Source organism: Poecilia formosa, unplaced genomic scaffold (assembly GCF_000485575.1).
Source record: "Poecilia formosa unplaced genomic scaffold, Poecilia_formosa-5.1.2 Scaffold99, whole genome shotgun sequence".
Classification (NCBI taxonomy): domain Eukaryota; kingdom Metazoa; phylum Chordata; class Actinopteri; order Cyprinodontiformes; family Poeciliidae; genus Poecilia; species Poecilia formosa.
This window is the reverse complement of record NW_006800038.1, coordinates 1,599,950-1,619,287: the sequence shown is the minus strand read 5'-3', so window position 1 is coordinate 1,619,287 and position 19,338 is coordinate 1,599,950. Positions and strand designations below refer to the sequence as shown.

The 19,338-nt window shown below is 34.0% G+C and overlaps 2 protein-coding genes and 1 long non-coding RNA gene across 6 annotated transcripts in view; 2 read left to right on the top strand and 1 right to left on the bottom strand.

Annotated features, from left to right (window-relative positions):
• Positions 1-4,872, top strand: part of LOC103142654 (troponin T, fast skeletal muscle isoforms-like) — a 16,692-nt gene extending 11,820 nt beyond the window's left edge. The window contains exons 9-15 of the mRNA XM_007558807.2: positions 569-710; positions 785-862; positions 1,508-1,621; positions 1,724-1,833; positions 2,894-2,984; positions 3,241-3,281; positions 4,681-4,872. Coding sequence (XP_007558869.1) covers positions 569-710; positions 785-862; positions 1,508-1,621; positions 1,724-1,833; positions 2,894-2,984; positions 3,241-3,281; positions 4,681-4,717 — 613 coding nt within the window. The 3' untranslated portion in view covers positions 4,718-4,872. The remainder of the gene's footprint in view (positions 1-568; positions 711-784; positions 863-1,507; positions 1,622-1,723; positions 1,834-2,893; positions 2,985-3,240; positions 3,282-4,680) is intronic.
• A 1,001-nt stretch (positions 4,873-5,873) lies between these two features.
• LOC103142653 (myoblast determination protein 1 homolog) lies at positions 5,874-11,950 on the bottom strand. 3 transcript variants are annotated; one of them, XR_001662938.1, is made up of 4 exons: positions 10,874-11,948; positions 8,444-8,516; positions 6,187-6,480; positions 5,874-6,083 (listed from the first exon to the last, which is right to left on the bottom strand). XR_001662938.1 is itself a non-coding variant. In XM_016674719.1 (3 exons), exons 1-3 carry the CDS (start codon positions 11,405-11,407, stop codon positions 6,275-6,277), a joined length of 807 nt encoding a protein of 268 aa, XP_016530205.1. In that variant the 5' UTR covers positions 11,408-11,950; the 3' UTR covers positions 5,874-6,274. The 3 variants fall into 3 exon arrangements, 2 of the variants coding, with proteins under 2 accessions (XP_016530205.1, XP_007558868.1); XM_016674719.1 differs by having other exon boundaries at positions 5,874-6,470; positions 8,440-8,516; positions 10,874-11,950; XM_007558806.2 differs by having other exon boundaries at positions 5,874-6,480.
• LOC107836967 (uncharacterized) overlaps positions 7,754-19,338 on the top strand; it is a 12,543-nt gene continuing 958 nt past the window's right edge. The window contains exons 1-3 of one of the 2 annotated variants that reach the window (XR_001662939.1): positions 7,754-8,158; positions 8,467-8,542; positions 10,747-10,860. This is a non-coding gene — a long non-coding RNA (uncharacterized LOC107836967). Of the gene's footprint in view, positions 8,159-8,466; positions 8,543-10,746; positions 10,861-19,338 lie in introns of those variants that run through there. The other variant, XR_001662940.1, reaches the window with a different exon arrangement.

The window sequence follows — 19,338 nt, the reverse complement described above, 5'->3', positions numbered from 1 at the left end:
ATTTCTACCAGAAAAACACAGAAACTTTGATATTATTCTCAGAAATTTTCAAGAAAAAAAACTAGCAAATTTCTTAGTTTCAAAAGTTGAGGATTTTTTACTTTTGAAAGTTTTTTTTTTTTTTTTTTTTTATACTAGAGAAAAATTCAACAAAAGTGAACAATTTGCTAGAAAAAAATGAAATTTAGGAAATGTCATGAGTTCCAAAAGTTGACAAGTTTGGACTTTTCAAATTCGGAAATTTCCTGGTTTTTGTCTTAAAAATCTTTGAGTTTTTTCTTACAAATTTTTGACTTTTTAAATTCAGAAACTTTCTTGTTTTCTCTAGAAAAGTTCTGAGATTTCGGGCAGAAATTTACTCCTCCTTTTTTTCTATCTACAGTGGCCATCATACCGTGTTGCACAGGAATCAGTTTCTCTAAAATCTTCATGTAACTCAGTTATACAAAGATCACTTTCAGGTACACTTCACTGCTAGGTGACTTTTTTGGTTTTTGTTGACTTTTTTCAGTCTGTTTTTTGGAAAACCACACCCAGCCACTCGTTGTTCAGCAGCAGGTTCTTAAAGTCGATCTGTTGTGTTTTTATCACAGGACATTCAGAAGAAACGTCAGAACAAAGATCTGGTTGAGCTTCAGTCTCTGATCGACGCTCACTTTGAGTGCAGGAAGAAGGAGGAGGAGGAACTGATCGCGCTCAAAGAAAGAATCGTGAGTTTCCCACGACGTGCAGACGTGCACATCGCATTCAGCTCCAGGAAGTGAGTCTGCTGTGCTTGTTGCAGGAAAAGCGCCGTGCGGAGCGAGCCGAGCAGCAGAGGATTCGCGCTGAGAAAGATAAAGAGCGACAGGCGCGGCGTGAGGTAAAGCAAACCTGAAATATTTCATGTCTTCAAAGGAAACAGGCAAAGATGAGCAGGAACTGGTTACATTTACTTCAGTAACTTTTAGAAAAAAAAGTATTTAGCAGCATTTTTACTATGCTGTACTTTGAGTAATTTTATTATGAAGTATTTCTACTCTTACTTGAATAAATTTCTTGGATTTTCTACTAACTGAATTAAAAACAAACCAAAAATTCACCAGACTCAGACCTGCAGTTTCTGTTAGTTTCTTAAGATTTTTATTGAAAGAAACTGATTTGGAGAAATGCATTCTGCCTGATTTCGTTATTTTTGTTACTTAAAATAAAATACCAAAATTTCCATTGAACTTTAAATTTTTGTCTGTCTGATGATGTAATTTTTAAATATTAAATAACTGATCATTTAATCAGTTACTCGTACTTGAGTAAACTTTTTACTAAATACTTTTGTACTCTTGAGTAATTTCTTGTACAGATACTTTTTACTTTTACTTGATAAATATATGTTGAAGTAGTTTTATTGCATACTCTGCCCGGCTCTGGAAAGAGGAAGTATGAAGCGTCAGTGTTTCACTGACCTCTGCTGGCTTGGAGGTGTTTTTGCATGTTGCTTAATTTTTTTCTGGTTTTAATGTTTCCACAGGCGGAGAGGATGAGGAAGGAGGAGGCAGATGCACAGAGGAAGGCTGACGATGATGCCAAGAAAAAGATAGCTCTCACCAACATGGGGTCAGGCTTCAGCAGCCACCTGCAGAGGGTATTTAACCTGCTTCGTTTTTCCTTTCATGGAACATTTTATATTCAATCTCAGAAAAAGCAGCCGTGAAATTTAACTTTAAATGTTTTTATTTCTTACCAGATTGATGCAAAGAGAGGCAAGAAGCAGACCGAAAGAGAAAAGAAGAAGAAGGTTTTGGCAGAGAGGATTAAACCGCTGAGCATCGACAGCCTCACAGACGACCAGCTGAGGTAAAAACATTTGATTCTCTGGGTTTTACTGCAAAGCACCAGATCTTACCAAGTAATTTTACTCTAGTTTCTAGTACAAATATCTTAGTACACTTGAAATAATACAAAACTAACTTACAAGTAACTTTTCAGAACAAAATATGGGCTTGTTTTAAGGCAGTAATCCCTTAATATTGATGAAAAAGTTCTGGTTCCACTGGCAGATTATTTTACTTCGACAGTAGGAATAATATCTTGTTATAAGTGAAAGGTTTTATTTCTATTTTGATTTTCAAGCTCAGTGAAACTTCACAGTGCTTCACAGGCAAACTGTTAAACATTTACAAAATAAAAAAATCAAATAAAATGGATAAAATATAAAGAAATATGCTATGTATGTATGATAAACATTAATAAAACAGTACAACCAGATTAAAATCAAATATGCCAGCATGCTGGCAATGGTGGATTATAAATCAGAGTAAAATTGGTTGTTTCAGAAGAACTTTGATTAAAAACTTGACTGCATTAAGAGAATGACGCTCTGTAAGTAAAGTAATAAAACTGTGATAATAAAGTCCTAATATAACCAGAATAAAGTCATTATTCTCATAATATCCTGACTGTATTCTCATATTACTACAAATTTATTCTTGTATTATTTCAGCTTTATTCTCGTCATATTATGACTTTATTTTTTAAATATTACACCTTTTTCTCATATCATTTCTACTTTATTCTCATATGTTTTAATTTTCCTCAGTATAGCCCTTATAGCCTGTTGTATGCAACATGTAAAGAGTTGCAGAATTTGACTCAACCCAAATTTAAGATCAACCCAAATTCTTGCAAATAGATCAAAAACTAAAATGACTGAAGCTGATCAGGAAAGGTCAACACTTTAAACTGCTTTGTTGCTCAAAATGTGCTTTATAAATAAAATTACCTCACTGAAAAATACCACACATTCCTTTTGCCAAGAGGTCACAATTTACCAAAAAAAAAAAAAAAAAAGAAACATTTAAAGTGATGAGCTGAATGACTCCCAGACAGTGAAAATGGTTCCTGCTGTGTTTGTCAGGGAAAAGGCCAAAGAGCTTTGGGACTGGCTGACCAACCTGGAGGCGATAAAATACGACCACTGTGAGATGCTCAAGAGGCAAAGATATGAGGTGAAAAATGTACAAACCAGAGTTAAACTTAAAAATAAAAATGTTTTCTGTTATATACATATATTTGTCATAGCAATGCAGGTTGAAATACTAAAACATATACAGTATTTCTCTCTAGATTTATTCTATAAACGCCAATAAATTAGTGACTTATGGAAAAAATTAAGTTTGTTTATTTCCTCCTCATGTGATCATGTGAATTTAATCGAAGCAAAATGAGAAGTTTCTTTTTTTAACTCAGAGTTGTTGTTTTTAGGTCATCTCTCTCAGAAACCGCATCGACGAGCTGCAGAAACAGTAAGTGAACAAAGACAAACTATGCAAACACAAAGCAGCTTAAAAATGGCACACACTGGATTCCTGCAGTCTGGAAAACTCTGGAATGTCATTTAAATAATTTTCCTCATTTGAATAAGGATGCAAAATAACTAAAATATAAAAACATCATCCATCCATCCACATTTAGTTTTTAAGTCATTTTATTTAAAACCCTGGAACTGACAGATACCCTGACCTCGCTGGATCTCTGATGACATCATTTCTGTTGAATTATCAGAAACAAACCTGGAAACTAATATTATAATTTTGTTTTGTTTAGTTTTAGCCATAATAAGATGAAACAAAGCTGTTTATGTGGTTGTACACTGTAAAAGCACAAAATCTTACCAAGCATTTTTGTCTAGTTTTTAGTTCAAATATCTAAGTACAATTGAAATAAGACAAAATTAACTTCAGAGTAACTTTCCAGCAAGATTTAGAGGTGAGATTTAAGTAAAAAATTTAGTATAGATTATATTTTTTCAAAAAGTACCAGTTCCACTGGCTGAAGACATTTTTACAGTTATAAGTGATAAAATCAGTCTGCACTTTTTAAATTTCATTTAAAAAATTTTAATTTAAATTTAAGAAATATCTACATATTTGAATATTAATATTTTCAGCAAGATATAGTCTGCATATCTTGCTGAAAAATTACTTTTAAGTAAATTTTGTCCTTGGAAGAAACCAATTTTGAGGTTAACCTCTGAAAATGTCTGAGTTTGAAAAGTCAAACATTTGCTGGAAATAATTCAGAAATTTTTAGACTAACTTCAGAAAATGTACTGAAAAAAATTGAATTTTTTGAATTTCAGAAGTTAAAAGTTTTCTACCTTTGAAACTCAGAAAATTTCCAAAAGTCACAAATTTGCGTCTTTTGAAACTCAGAAATTTCATAGATTTTTCTGTAAAATTTCTGTGATCAATCGCAAAACTTCTACTTTTTTTGTTTGTTTCTTTTTTTTTTCTCGTTTCTTTGTTTGATTTTTTTTTTTTTTTTACTACCTACATTGGCCATAATATTCTGTTGTACAAATGCATGTATTGAATTTTTTATTTCTTGTGTGAAGAAATAAAGTAACATTTTGTATTTTTGCAGTGTAGATGAATTTATACAACAGCTCTCATTCTTTGGTTTAGGTTCAGTTTTCTGATCACTTGGTGTTGGTTTTCTTCGCATCAGCGCCCCCTGTTGTTCGCTTTTAATTTAGCTGTGACTCGGAATGTTTGTCATCTGCCAGCAGAGGGCGCTGTTCATCTGAAGCTCATCAGTCCGGCTCAGTTTGGGAGTTTCATCTCCCTCCAGGGATTTTATATAAAAGTATATGAAACATTTCTGTTTTATTTCTGAACTCGTGTTGCTCTTTGCGCCCTGCAGCAGCAAGAAGGGAGCCGCTTCACGCCGCAGGAAGTGAGCAGCGTCGGGGAAAAGGTCGGCCAAGGTCGCAACCTCAACGCAGACTCTGTGGCGACGGCGACAACTGGATGTCTTAGTTCCTGTTTCTGCTTAAGTGCAATGGCTTCAGAATAAATATAGCTCCAATAAAAAATGTGTTTTAAAAGAAAATGATATTTTTGTTTAAGAAAAACTCTTTGCTTTTGTTTGAGGGAATTAAAAAGTTACTTAAGCCTGACAAAAATTATAATATTAAAATCAGTCAGAAGATGCTTCTTTGGTTCATTATTATTATTATTTTAAATGTATGATATTTATGGCTTTCAGTATTTATCAATTAGGCAATTTTGCTAATGCATACTGGAAATTCAGTTCTTAAAGACCATTTTTTGTTCTTTAATATTTAATTAAAATAACAGGAATTTCCACTTTTATCCTTTTAGTGGCTATGTGTTTAAATGTTTATCTATATTCAAAACTGCTTTATTTTTAGGTAATTTTAAAGATTATAGCTGAAGACATTATTACTTTTAATAAGCATTATCCTCACCAGATTATGCAGGTATTTTATTTTTTAAAAAACAGCATAAAGACCATTCGGCTAGCTTTTACACTGCAAAAACAAAATCTTACCAAATATTTTTATTTTAATTGGTAGTGTGAATATTTTTGTACATAAGACAATACAAACTTTAAGTAACTTTTAAGCAAAAAAAAAAAAACTTGTTTAAAGTCAATGATTTCTTAATATTGATGAAAATGTGCTTGTTCCACTGGCAGATTTTCATTTTTATGTGAAAAATGTTTTGTTACAAGTGAAATAATCTGCCGGTGGATCTAGCACTTTTTAAAATCAACATTAAGGAATTATTAACCTAAAACAAGCTCATATATCTTGAAGAAAATTTACTTTTAAATTAGTTTTGTATTATTTCAAGTGTACTAAAATATTTCCACTAGAAACCAGACCAAAATACTTAGTAAGATTTTTTGTTTTTGCAGTGTAGGAGTGAAAACCAGCAAACGGATCATAAGTTAGATTGAAATGAATCAATAATATGCTCTAAAAAGAGCTGGAAAGTGTAAGTATAGTTCTGTTTATGTTTTTGGTTAATAGCTCAGCCATATTTCATTAATGTATGTTGGAAAAATAAAATAATTCTGGATGTGAGAAGTTGTGGTTGTGAAAAAAGTCACAATATAAATATGTGTTTATTAAGATTTCATCAGCTCTTAAATATCATACAGACATTCACTCCAACACTTTAAATGTGTTTTGTTTTTTGGTTTTTTTGTCATAGCGTGACTAGTCAGATGTGCTAATGGTCCTCAGTTCTTATCAGCAGGAATCACGTGAAAAAGGTCGTCTCCAGGAATCCTGGATGCTTAAAAACAGACAGCAGAATTCATTTTTTCAACTAAAATGTGAAAAAACTTCAGGGAAAACTGTTTCATCCATAAGAAAATGCAGCTATTTCAGTGGCTTACTTCAGAAATCAGGAATAATTTAAAGTTTTCCTCCTTAAAAATGGAGGCAATGTTTCAGTCCGTGCGGCAGGGGGCGCTGTTGGCTCCATCAGGATGAGATTGGCTCGTAGATGCTGACGGGATCCGCAGGTGAAGAAGTGACACCGGATCCGTCGTGAGGGGATTCGGCCCCCTGGGGGACCACGCTGTCTCCGGCGGGGGCCACGGCCCGGTCGGTGCTGATCCGCTCCACGATGCTGGACAGGCAGTCCAAGCTGGAAATGAGCGACGACTTGCTGCTGCTGCTGCTGCAACCTTCACATAACATTTTAAAAAGTCAGATAACATGCATTTATACAAAGGCATAAATATATCAGAGAAAGAGGAAAAAGTACATTTCAGCCAAAAAAAAAAAAACTCAGAAATTTTGAGATTTTAAGGAAATTTCTAGAAAAAAAAACAAGAAAATGTCTGAAATCCAAAAGTTTAAAATTTGTAAGAAAAAAAACTCAAACATTTTGAGATTAATCAAATTTCCTAGAAAAAAAATAGGAAATTTATGTGTTTGAAACTTGAAACTTGCTAGAAAAAATGTCAGAAATTTTTAGATTAATCTCCTAAGTTTTTTGAGAAAAACAGACATTTCTTAGCTTCGAAAAATGATAATTTTGATATTAAAAAAATCTCAGAAAGTTTTGAGAAAATATTTGGAAGTTTCTGAACTACAAAAGTTGAAAATTATTTACTTTTGAAAAATGTTCTTCCTGAACAGAAATGTCCTTGTTTTTTTTGTTTTTTTTGTTTGTTTTGTTTGTTTGTTTGTTTGTTTGTTTTCAGGCAAAGTTTTAATATTCCAAACAACATACTTGAGATTAATCTCAAAATTTGAGCAAATTTTTGACTTTTCATATTCAGAAATCTTTTTTCTAGAACATTTCAGAGAGATTTATCTCAATCTAGAAACCTTTTGAATTTCCAGCCTTAGAAATGTTGAAGTTTTTTGTAGGAAATTTATGACAGGATAAGAGTCCGGAGCACTTTATCCTAATTCTTCCTCATTTTTCTTAAAAAATGTTTTTATTAAATAATTACAACTTAAATTTTGAGTAAATTCACAGATTCACTTTTTAACTCTTCAGTTTTTATATAATTAAATTAATTTAATATAAATTGTGCCAATAAACAAATGTCATCTCAAGGCTGCACAAGATCAAATATATAACCGTAGTGAATCCTGTTATCAAACAATATATTTAAGATCATAATAAAATTGGTCGAAGGTTATCTGTCTACAAAATGCCAGAAAATCACAGTAAACAGTGGAGAGGAATCATTCCTATAAGAATGAATTGGAAGCAATAATTAAGTGTGTTTTCACACCTGATAGTCCGGTAGACTCTGTTTGATTTGGGACCAAAATCACATTTGTTACATTTTCAGCTGGTGTAGTTCTCCGTCACTGCATTGCGTGTAACGAACCAAACTTCTGAAAAAACTGTTCCCCTCCTCGCCTGTGGGGGCGCTGCACCAAGGACCACTGAACGAAACGACACGAAAACCTCTGAACGTATTCATGCCTCTATGCCTTTGAAAAAGACACTGAGCGCAACTTCCTTCTTCGCACAATTTAAATAAAAATGGAGCGGCGTCAGCTTTTAGCTGTTGTGGGATTTCTCTTTTATCTTTGGCTAAAAACCACAAGTCATTTCTCCTGCTAGCGCTCGGCTAACGCGTTTGATTTGGTTGTATTTTCCCATAATGCCCTGCTCTACAATCCGCTTCCTGCTTCTTTCCCCAACCTTGGGAAAGCAGTCCGCCTTTCTCCAGGAGACAACGTCCTTCTGTTTACCGGACCAGACACTCTACGCGCTTAGCTTCAGGTCAAAGGTCATGATTTTAAAGCAACAACAAAACCGCATCACCTCCAAAAAGCAGCAAAATGAGACAGAAAGAAAATCCTCAGCACATCTTACTCCCACTGAACTTCAACAAAGTGAGTCCTGTACCAATAAATTGTTTTTAGTGTTTTGTTTTAAAATTAAACGAACATACTTTTTTTCTGTAAATTTGGATTTTGTTTGCATTCTAAAATGTCTAAAATGACACTAAATTACTGATAACAGATTTATTAATAAGAAATCTCAGAGGATCGGTTTGTTATGATTAAATTGAAGAAAAACCCCACCCAGAAATAACATGAATAAATGAAGAAACTCATAAATTAAAAAAAAAAAAACTTCTATATGGTAAAGGATTTAAAAAAACTACAAGTACTCACCGTCTACTGTTTGTTTTCCACAGGAAGTGTTTCCATTTTCACTGCTGGCCGAACATGGAGAGATGAAATCCATCTGGAAACATATAAACATCTCATAAGGTATTTACATTTTATTGACTGGCAAATTACCACAAACTAAAAAAAAAAAAAAAAAAAAAATTTAATCTTTAAAAAGCTATTTTCTGATTTATTTCACATTTGATTTTAGACACTTTTTAAAGTTTCCATTGATGAAAAAAATTCTCCAGTTATTTTAGCATTTAGCTGCAGAAGCAAATACCAACAGACTTCAAACATTTAATGTTCAGCCTGATTTACTGAGACAAAGAAAAGGTATGTGTTTTTATACCTTTTATGTAAATACATGATTTTTTATTAAAAAAGAAAACAAATATGCTTTGGTAAAATAAAAACAATTTTTTAATCTTTAATTTGTAATCTTTAAAATGCAATTAGCTGACTCACTTAACATTTCCAACACCTGAAAAAGGTGAAATAATTCCCTTCTAGACACTTTTTTAAATGTCCATCAATAAACATATATATTTTTTTAATGAAACCTTAAACTTTATTTAAAAAAACAACAACAAATTGTAGCTAAACTGATGAACATGAGTTAGGAATTATATTTAAAACAACTTGGTGTGCAGAAAAAGCCATTACACTGCAAAAACAAAATCTTACCAGGTTTTTTGTCTAGTTTCAGGTGTAAATATCTTAATGCACTTGAAATAAGACAAAACTAACTTTTTCCAGCAAGACTTACAATAGCAAGACGCTTGTTGTAAGTCAATAATTCCTTAATATTGATTTTTTAAAAGTAATTTGAGTTTTTCTTTTATAACTCAATATTTTGTGAAAAAAAATCTGCCAGTGGAACTACTAATTTTTTCAATCACTATTAATTATTAACTGAAAACCAGCTCCTACTTCTTGCTTAAAAGTTACTCATAAGTCAGTTTTGTCTTTTTTTAAGTGTACTGTCACAATGTTTTTCAAAGTGAAGACCGCTAGGGGCGCTAGAGAGCTTCAGAATTTTGTAAGACGAATGAGGGGGAAAAAAAAGGCAAACTAAAAAAAAATTAAAATACATTTTTAAATCATAAATGTACTTTTTTTTTTACAAAAATATGGTCTGGTTTTCAGACATTATTATAAAATATAAGTTAAAATAACTAATAATTATATAGAAATATCCTTTATTTCAGGGAAACTGTGCTGGCAGCAAATTTGATTAACTGAAAGTCAAATTTATTTAGCTGCTTCGCTTCTTAACCCAGAAATGGAAAAATTTCTGTCAAGAAAATGAGCAAAGGAAGTTCAGCTGTACTAACAAAACTAAAAACTAAGGAGACTAAATAAAATTTGAAGAGATCAAGATAAAAATCTGACATATTTTCTTATCAAAAGACGGAAAGAGTTTATCTAGTTCACTGCAAAAAACACACAAAATCTTACCAAGTAATATTTTTTTCTACTTTATTGTCCAAATATCTTATTACACTTGGAATATAAAACTAACAAGTAACTTTTCAGCAAGATATAGGAGCTTGTTTTAACTAAATAATTCCTCAAATTAATAAAAAAAAAGTACCAGTTCTTTTGGCTTATTGTTTCACTTTTAAGATGGGAAAATGTCTTTTTATAAGTAAAATAATCTGCCAGTTGAACTACTGTTTTTTCATCAATATTAAGGAAATGTTTACTCAAAACAAGCTTCCATATTTTGCTGAAAAAGTTACTTGGAATAAGACAAAACTATCTTACAAGTGTACTAAGATATTTGCACTAGAAACTAGACCAGAAGTATTTGGTAATATTTTGTGTTTTTGCAGTGTAATATATTCAACATCATTGGCAACTAAAATCAGAAGGTATGAAGCAGCATTTATGCTAATGAATCTAAATAAAAGTGAGAAAAAATGTAAAACTCTGTTTCTTTGCATATTTTGGACCATTATCCAAAGGGAGTTACTGGTGGCGAAAGCTTGTGAATCCCTGGAAAATACTAGTTCCCCTGGCAGACCATTTCACTTGTAACACGGGAAAAATGCCTTGCTGTAAGTGAGATAATCAGCCAGTACTTTTTAATGAATATTGAGAAATTATTCACGTAAAAGAATCTCCTAAATCTTGCTGAAAAGTCACTTGTAAGTTAGTTTTAAAATCAGAAGATATGAAGCAACATTTATGCTAATGAATCTAAATAAAAGTGAGAAAATATGTAAAAATTAAAAAAATTTTATATATTACATCTGCATTAGAAACTGGACCCAAAAAAAATCACTTTTGTGTTTTTGCAGTGTGTGTTGTTCCATTCTAAAGACACCATTCATCAAAACTAATCACAGGAGCCCAAAATAAATCTCCGGTTCCATTCCTCACATTTCATGAGGCAGCACATGGACCGTTCAGCTGTCGCGGCCTCACCGTGCTGTCGGAGCAGCTGGACTGGGGGCTGGAGGAGTCCGACTCGCCGCCGTAGCGCTCCAGCTGCGGGTAGAAGCTGCCGTCGTTCTGGCCGGCCCGCAGCAGCGCCTGCAGGGACTCGATGTAGCTGATGGCGTTCCGCAGGATCTCCACCTTAGGCAGCCGCTGGTTGGGGTTGGAGGCCGTGCAGCGCTTCAGCGTCTCAAACGCGTCGTTCACCTTGCTGAGGCGCCGTCTCTCCCGCATCGTCGCCGCTTTCCTCCTGTCGGCGTGCGTCGTCTTCCTCTTGCAGGCCTTGCAGGCCCACAGCAGGCAGTGGCCCCCCTGGTGGAGGCCCCCTGGGGCCCGCACGTGCTGGTCCTCCTCCTCCGCTGTTGGCACGTGGTGATGGAGATGATCCTCCGACTTCAGCAGGCCGCCGTGCGTCAGCCGTGCATCCAGGTCATCGAAAAAGTTCAGGTCGCTGGTGTTGAAGCAGGGGTCATAGAGGTCATCAGCTGATGAGAGAGGGAAGGGAAAGTCTGACAAATCCATTGATGACCGCAAAGCAAAACAAAAAAACACAAACTCTTCTGAGATCTTCCCAAAATCTCAAATATCAGACGCAGAGAGAAAATGTCACCAATTAGTCGTATCTGAGCTGACAGGGAGTTTAAAGGGCCAGTCTGTGTAACTTCACTCCTTTGGTGTGGCCTGCCTTTATAAAGCAGACAGAGCGGAGGCGGACCAGCCACACCAGTGGCCAATGGGTGTGTGTAGGTGTGTACTGCATCGCTGTGTGTGATCAGTGCAGAGAAACAGGAAGCAGTGGAAGTGACAGTCGGGTTCAAATTCACAAATCACTGACGAAACGTTACGCTGACTGAAAAGACTCTGACGGGATAAAGACCAGCAGAACTTAATCCCACAGCTTTTTCTTACCAGCTGGTTGCAGAACATTAAAGGTGAACCATTATGTTTAACAGGTTAGAATGGGTGTATGGACAAAACGAAACATGTTCATTTTGGGATTTTGCTCAAAATCCTCTCTGAATGTTTTAGAGCTTCTGTCACTTTAAATCCATATAAACTGCTTCTGGCCACGCCCCCAAACTCAATGTTTACACACACACATGAAAATGGCTGCAAACAGACGCACAATTACACAACCATACATCTTTGAAAAGCATTAGTAGAGCCTCCTGCACAACCAACAAGAATGCAGCAAATGGTTTCTGGATGGTAAGTTAAAAACATAGTTGGGTAGTAATTAGTTATATTTACTGGAGTAAAAAAAATGTACTTTTAGGAGTATTCTTACTACGCTGTACTTTTTACTTTTACTTGAGTAATTTTATTAAAAGTATTTCTACTCTTACTTGAGTAAAATTTCTGGATTTTCAACCCACTGAATGAAAAACAAACGTGTTTTAACCAAAAATCCACCAGACTCAGACACACATCTGCAACTTCTGTTAAAGTATCTAAAGTTTTATTTTGAAGAAAACTGATTTGGAATTTGTATTTATTTATTTTTGCCTGATTTAATTTTTTGTTACTTGTGTGAATTATTGACTTTTTTGTCCTTAAAATGCCTAAATTTCCGCTTCACTTTATATTTTGGTCCATCTGATGATGTAATTTTTAAATATGCGATGATTGATAATCTGATCATTTACTCAGTACTTGAATAGAGTTTTTACCAAATACTTTTTTACTCTAAAGTAATTTCTTAGACAGCTTATTTTTACTCTTGAGTAAAAATAGGTTGAAGTAGTGATACTTTTATTTGAGTACAATTTTGGGGGTTATTTTACTCACCTGTGGTAAAAATAAAACGTGGAGCTCAATTTGGGTTGCTAAGTAACCGGGCTGGGCTTCGCTGGGTTGCTAGGTAACGGCGCAGTGCCTGTCGAGTGTAACTGAACAATCATAAGGTTTTTGAAACGGCTCATTTTGATGCTGTAAGTCTTAAAAATAAACAATCATAATCTAACTTTATGGTAGCGATTGATTCCTAGATATAAATCAGAGAGGGAAATGTGCAGAGGCTTGTTTCGTCCAAAAAAAACCCCTAAAAAACAAGCAATGGGAGAAATTTTGCATTAAAATGTCAAATGTACAAAAGATGTAATAATTTTTCCATTCAAATCGTTACTTTAAGTGTGAAACTGCCCCAGCATCTCTGAGTTTCTGCGCGTTGCTCCGTTTTCCTGTTTGCTGTCAGCAGCTCTAACTTTCCTCTGGAACGAGCCCAGTAACAGGATCCAGATGCTCCCATCATCAGTGGCTGAAATGAATCTGAAAGAGCATTTCTGGGAAGGTGTGAGGAACATGCACGAGTTCTGCATCACGATTCCCCACTTTAACAGTCCTTCATTCATTAAGAAAAACAGACGGCCAGTCAGAAACAAAATGAGAGGGAAACCGTGATAAACTGTTGATTTTTTTACACCAACATTTTATATTTTGACAACTTTCTGCAGCCAGTGGAAAAATGGGCAAAACTTTCTGCATTTTTAATTGATAGAATACATATTTTTTGTCATTTATATTGTTGTATCCTTCATGTTTTTTTCTTCAGGAAAAAAAGTGTGCCCTTTTTAAAAAGCAGGGACTGAACGTATCTCTCAAGTGTTAACAGAATACTGATGTCCTTAACTTAGATGACATTTTCTGCCTGAATGATTAAAATTTAAAGAAAATTTGTTATAAAGTGTCAATTAACCCAAAAAATATCTAAAATTTATTAATTTTATATCTAAAGAAAGAAAAAAATGATTTCACCCGATTTAGTTATTGTTGCTGATATGAATTATCATTTTTATTCATAAAATAACATTTTCACATAATTTTATATTTTGCTCCATCTGACTATTTCATTTTTAAACATTATGATTGATAATTTGATCAATAGCTCAGTACTTGAGTAGACTTTTTACCAAATACTTTTTTACTTGAGCAATTTCTTGGACGGCTACTTTTTAGTTTTACTTGAGTAATAATATGTTGAAGTAGTTCTACTTTTACTTGAGTACAGTTTTTGGCAAACCATCTCTGTGAAGTTACAGAGCAGATTACTGTAGGATCTGACATCTCTCTACTTTTGTGATTCATAGCTTCAGGGGGGTTTTATCTGGAAGATAAAACCATGACAGATATCTCATAGTAATCATAAAGCAGCAACTATAACCTGACTTCAGATCAGAGTGAGCTTCATTTTCTTGCACTGCTTGCTTAATGCATCCTCTGCACTTATAATACCAAGAATGTGAGTCATTCAGTTACACAACTTGCACAGCAGCTAGCAGGGTGAGGCCGTTAACAAGAAGGACCCACTTGAGCAACTCATGTATTTACGACTGACTGCATGCTTTCTTGCAACTGTAGCACAACATTACTCATAAGAAGTCCTATGAAAAGTTTTCAAGGAAGCCTGAAGTGACACAAATTTGATTTGTTTTCTTTGCTTTATTGCGACCCACGCCACCTGGATAAACGATACTTAGCTAATGTTTTCAAATTAGACCTGTGTCTGTGCGGCCAGGTCACTATTCGTCAAGTCACTATTCTGCGTCCTGATAAGCGCAAGCGGGAAGAAAAGCAACAATCGTAGCGCACTATAATGAAGATTAAGTCGTTAATGAGCTAGCTCCTGTCATTAGCATCCATGTTTACTTCCGCAAACACGGAGCGCTTCTTCTTTCTTCTTCTTCTTCTTATGGCGGTTGGCAAAACACCGCCAGGCCATACACGTAGCCGTAGACATAATATAATTTAAATAAATTATATAATAATATATAATCCTTATATTACGTCTATGCACGTAGCAGGCTCGCTACGTGTGACGTTACTACGCCATCTACTGCGCATGCGGGACAAATTCAGGCCATTCACAGGAAATCGTGAATGTTAGTTCACATTGGGAAATTTGAACTAACATTCGCAAAAGAAAAAAAAATCTGATTTCACACACACACAAAAAGAACTGAATTAAGCATTAAGGCCGACAGTGTAAAAGTTGCTTTATTCAATTAAAAGTAACCAATGACAGAGTTAGGTTACTGCGCTCCTGCTAATGCTAAATATGCTAACAGATTTAAGCTTATGGTGAAATAGGCAGCGTTGCTCTTTTATGAGGTTCAGTAAAAGTTGGTCACACATTTTTAGATGATAATGAGTGTAGTTACAACAGTAGCAAAACGTGTTATTTTTAGTTTAGCTCTGGGAAACGGTTATGTTAACCTATTAACCTCCTTCACTGGAAAAACAAAATGTTTCCGTCTAGTTCCTAGTGCAAATATCTTAATACACTTGCAGTAATACAAATAACCTACAAGTAACTTTTCAGCAACATATTGGAGCTTATTTTAAGCTATTTAATTCCTTAATATTGATTTTAAAGAAATGTATAAGTTCTGCTGGCATATTATTTCACTTATAAGTTGAACTTTTTCATCAATATTAAAGAATTATTCACTTAAAATAAGCTCTTGTGTCATGCTGAAAAGTTACTTGTAAGTTAGTTTTGTCTTATTTTAAAGGTTCAAGATATTTCCACTGGACAGTAGACTAAAAATACTTTTTGCAGTGTTCCTTCATGTCAACAAAGCTAAAGCTGCAACATTTTTTCTTATAAACTGTTGTCCAATGATCACATCTGGTGTCAGCAGTATGAAACAGACTCACCATCTGTGGGTTTCAGTTCTGCTGACGCCATAGATATAAAAATATTTCAGATGTAAGATATGTTTATCTGTACATCACATGATTAGAAAAAAAATAAAACGAGGAACAACAACAAAAAATACATTACATTGTAGTGATAAACTAAGGGAAAACACCACAAACTGTAGTTTATGATTCGCCAGTTATTAATAAAAGGAAACTCCAAACTGTTTTTTGTTTTGTTTTTAGAATTGATTTAAGGGAACTCAGTGTTTCAGCATCTTTGCAGTTTTCTAGAAGTTTGTTCCAGAATAGAGGAGCATAAAAACTGAATGCTGCTTCTCCAATTTAAATTAACTTTATTTCATGACACTGCAAAAACACAAAATATTATCAAGAATATTTGGTCTACTCTTTAGTGCAAATACCTCTGTACACTTGAAATAAAACAAGTAACTTTTCAACACCATAGAGCAGTTTGTTTTATATTGATTATTCATTAATATTAATGAAGTAGTTCCATTGGGAGATTATTTCTCTAATAATATGGGAAAAACCTGTTATAAGTGAATTATTACCCCAGTGAAACATTTTTAATTTAATATCAACAAATTGCTGACTTAAAACAAGCTGCTATGTCTTGCTAAAAAGTTACTTGCAAGTTAATTGTGTCTTATTCCAAGTGTACAAGGATATTTGCACTAGTGTACCAGGATATTTGCACTAGTGTACCAAGATATTTGCACTAACAAAAACACTAAAAAAAGTTAAGATTTTGTGTTTTTGTGGTGTATAATTTGCCTCCAATCAAAAGATAAAAATACTAATAGAAATGGAAATATTTTTTTCCCCACACAAAATCACTTATTAACTTCTGTTCATACGTTTACACCTAACCCTAACCGTTACCAGTATACATTTAAACTTAACCTGAACACAGTTTACGAGAAACGATATTCCTGCATCAGGAAGTGATTTTAATTTGCTCTAAATGAACTTGCGTACATACAGTCTGCAATCTGTGTGGGAGTGAATCTTCCCAGATGTCACACCCACATGTTTGGGTTTTGTAGAATTAGGGAGGAGTGAGACAATCAGTGATAAACACTAAAAAAACTTACACCAGATTTGACTCACTGAAGTTTTTATAACCTAGAAATGAGATTTCAGGTTTTCTTCCAGAATCTTGATTGGTTGTTCAAAGTGACAACAAACATAAAGAATTTAAGAGAAAAACATCCTTATATAAAACTAAATCTAGTGTTTCATTTAACTTAAAGGAGCCACAAAAAACTATCTAATCAAAATAAAAACATTAAGATAGAATTTAACTTTGTTACTTTTGTAGAGATGTTTTTATTTTCCGCTTTTATTTGTTTTAAAAAACTAATTTAGTAAATAAATTTTAAGGCTAACCTTCATCTTGAGCTTAGAAACAAACTGAGATCCATCACTATGGCAACAGATCCATAATGTGAAAAGGACAAACCAAAGTTACATCTTAACAAAAATGTGTTAACATTTTATGTGTATCAAAATGGGGTTGCATAGAGTAACTATTAACAGTCAATATCCTACTGCAGACCAGATGTTACATGATGAAAGAAGAAATATTACAGTAACAGATATGAATATTTAACTAACAGATTTTTATTTAAATTGCCTTGATTTTTGTTATAATTATTTTTATTATTGGCTACTAAAGAGGTGACTTAAAACTAATCAAAAATATATTTTTATGCATCGTTAAGAAGTTACAATGATGTACTTAGAAACACAACATTAGCTAACATAAGCAAACAGCTAATGCATTCTATACTGCAAAACCACAAAATCTTATCAAGTACTTCTGGTCTAGTTTCTAGTGCAACTATCTTATTACACTTTACATGAGACAAAACTAATATGCAAGTGATTTTTCAGCAATAAATGGAAGCTTTATTAAGTCAATAATTCCTTAATATTGATGAAAACGTACTGGCAGATTATTTCACTTCTAACATATTTTCCCCATAAGTGCATTAAATATGATTGGGAGTTTTTATCATAACAATGTTAAAAAAGTAAGTGTGTTAGGAGTATTTTCTTGCCCTGCATTCATGTTTGCAGTTGCAGCAAAGTTTGAGAGAGCTTTGCAGATCTGCTGAAATGATACCGCAGCTCGCCCTCTTCTAGAAGGGTACGCGTGTCTTACATTTCATGAGCTGCTAAATTTAACGGAAAGCCTCCCCATGAAGCTGCAAGACGTTTCGGGTGTGAGCTATTCTCTTCCATGCTGCAACTTTATCTGTCTGAAGCAGTTTAAAGTGAAGAAAAAGCTCATCAGTACGAGACAACAAGAAACTCAAAAAATGCTTCAAAGTTGAATTTTCTAACGCTTTTCCAAATGTTTGAAGGAATTATCCAAGATCAAATTCAGAGTCTGAACCAAGTTTCACAAAACGATAATGCAATGCCACCACTAATAAATATGCCTTAAAAAATCTAAATAATGTTTGTTTTGGTGCGGCACACTGCAAAAACACAAAGTTCTAACAAGTATTTTTGTCTAGTTTCTAGTACAAATAGCTTAGAACACTTAATATAAAACAAACTAACTTTTACGTAACTTTCCAACAACACATAGGAGCTTATTTTAAGTCAGTAATTCCTTATTATTGATGGAAAAGTACCATTTCCATTGACGGATTACTTCACTTATAACAAGACATTTTCCCATGTTATAAATGAAATTATCTGCCAATAGAAACAATATTTTTCATCAATATTGAGGAATTAAGGACTTAAACAAGTTCCTATCTTGCTGAAAAGTTAGTTTTATCTTATTTCAAGAGTACTAAGATATTATCACCAAAAACTAGACTAAAAATACTCGGTAAGATTTTCTGTTTTTGGCAGTTTTATTTGTGTTTTTTTTTACCACCACACAAATATTTTAGATAATCAAATAAACTCAAAGATATACTGTCAATTATTTTATTAACATAAACAAGCTGTCCAAACCAGAATGGTTTTATTAAATTAGCCACATTCAGTCCTAAATACTGTTTCTTTAATCAAGAAATAGCAGGAGATGACTTCATCAATTGTTGACCTCTGACCTCTGTCTGGTGTTCAGGTGCTGTTTTATAAGGTAGAAGGTAAAAGTAATCTAAAGGAACGAGCTGTGGTAAGTAAATGGGAAGTGAAACGTGCAAGAATCAAGAACACAAAACACAACCAAGATATGACTTAAAAATGTTTTCCTTCCCAGTATAACCCTTGAAATTGGGCCTCTGTCCCTTAAAAGCTGAAGCTTTTTCTGAAACTCCGAAAGTCGTAACAACATGGCTTCTCTATTAACCCTTTAACATTTTCACCAGCGTCTCAATGAGAAGTAGCTCAGACCTCAGCAGTTCCACCAGGTGTTTGCTAATTGCTGCAGGCTAGTCTGATGGTGCTGAGTGGGGGAGGAGCTGCGTCTCAAAGGCGGAGCTAGGTCCACCCAGCCGTTTTGTACAGCTGAATGGTTGCCATGGAGATTAAAGGGTTTCTCAAATATAAATGAAAGAATCAAAGCAGGTTTTTGATGAAGGCAAAACATTTTTCAAAAGTTGATTTTACATGATACCGCCCCTTTAAACTTTATGGAAATGTTTGAGTAAAGTGCTAGTCTGAAAAAAGTTTTAAAATCCAGCATAGCTAAATCAGATCCACTTGCTCACAGCAGTCAAGCGTGTGTGCACGTGTGTGGGTGTATGTGTGTGTGTGTGTGTGTGTGTGTGTGTTTGTGTGTGTGTGTGTGTGTGTGTGTGTGTTTGTGTGTGTGTGTGTGTGTG

Coding starts and splice junctions, on each gene's coding strand:
- LOC103142653 (XM_007558806.2), bottom strand. CDS start 11,407: ATGGATTTGTCAGACTTTCCCTTCCCTCTCTCATCAGCTGATGACCTC. Junction 8,517..10,873: donor CCAGCTGCTCCGACAGCACG/GTGAGGCCGCGA, acceptor ATATGTTTCCAG/ATGGATTTCATCTCTCCATG. Junction 6,481..8,443: donor TGGAAAACAAACAGTAGACG/GTGAGTACTTGT, acceptor TGTTATGTGAAG/GTTGCAGCAGCAGCAGCAGC.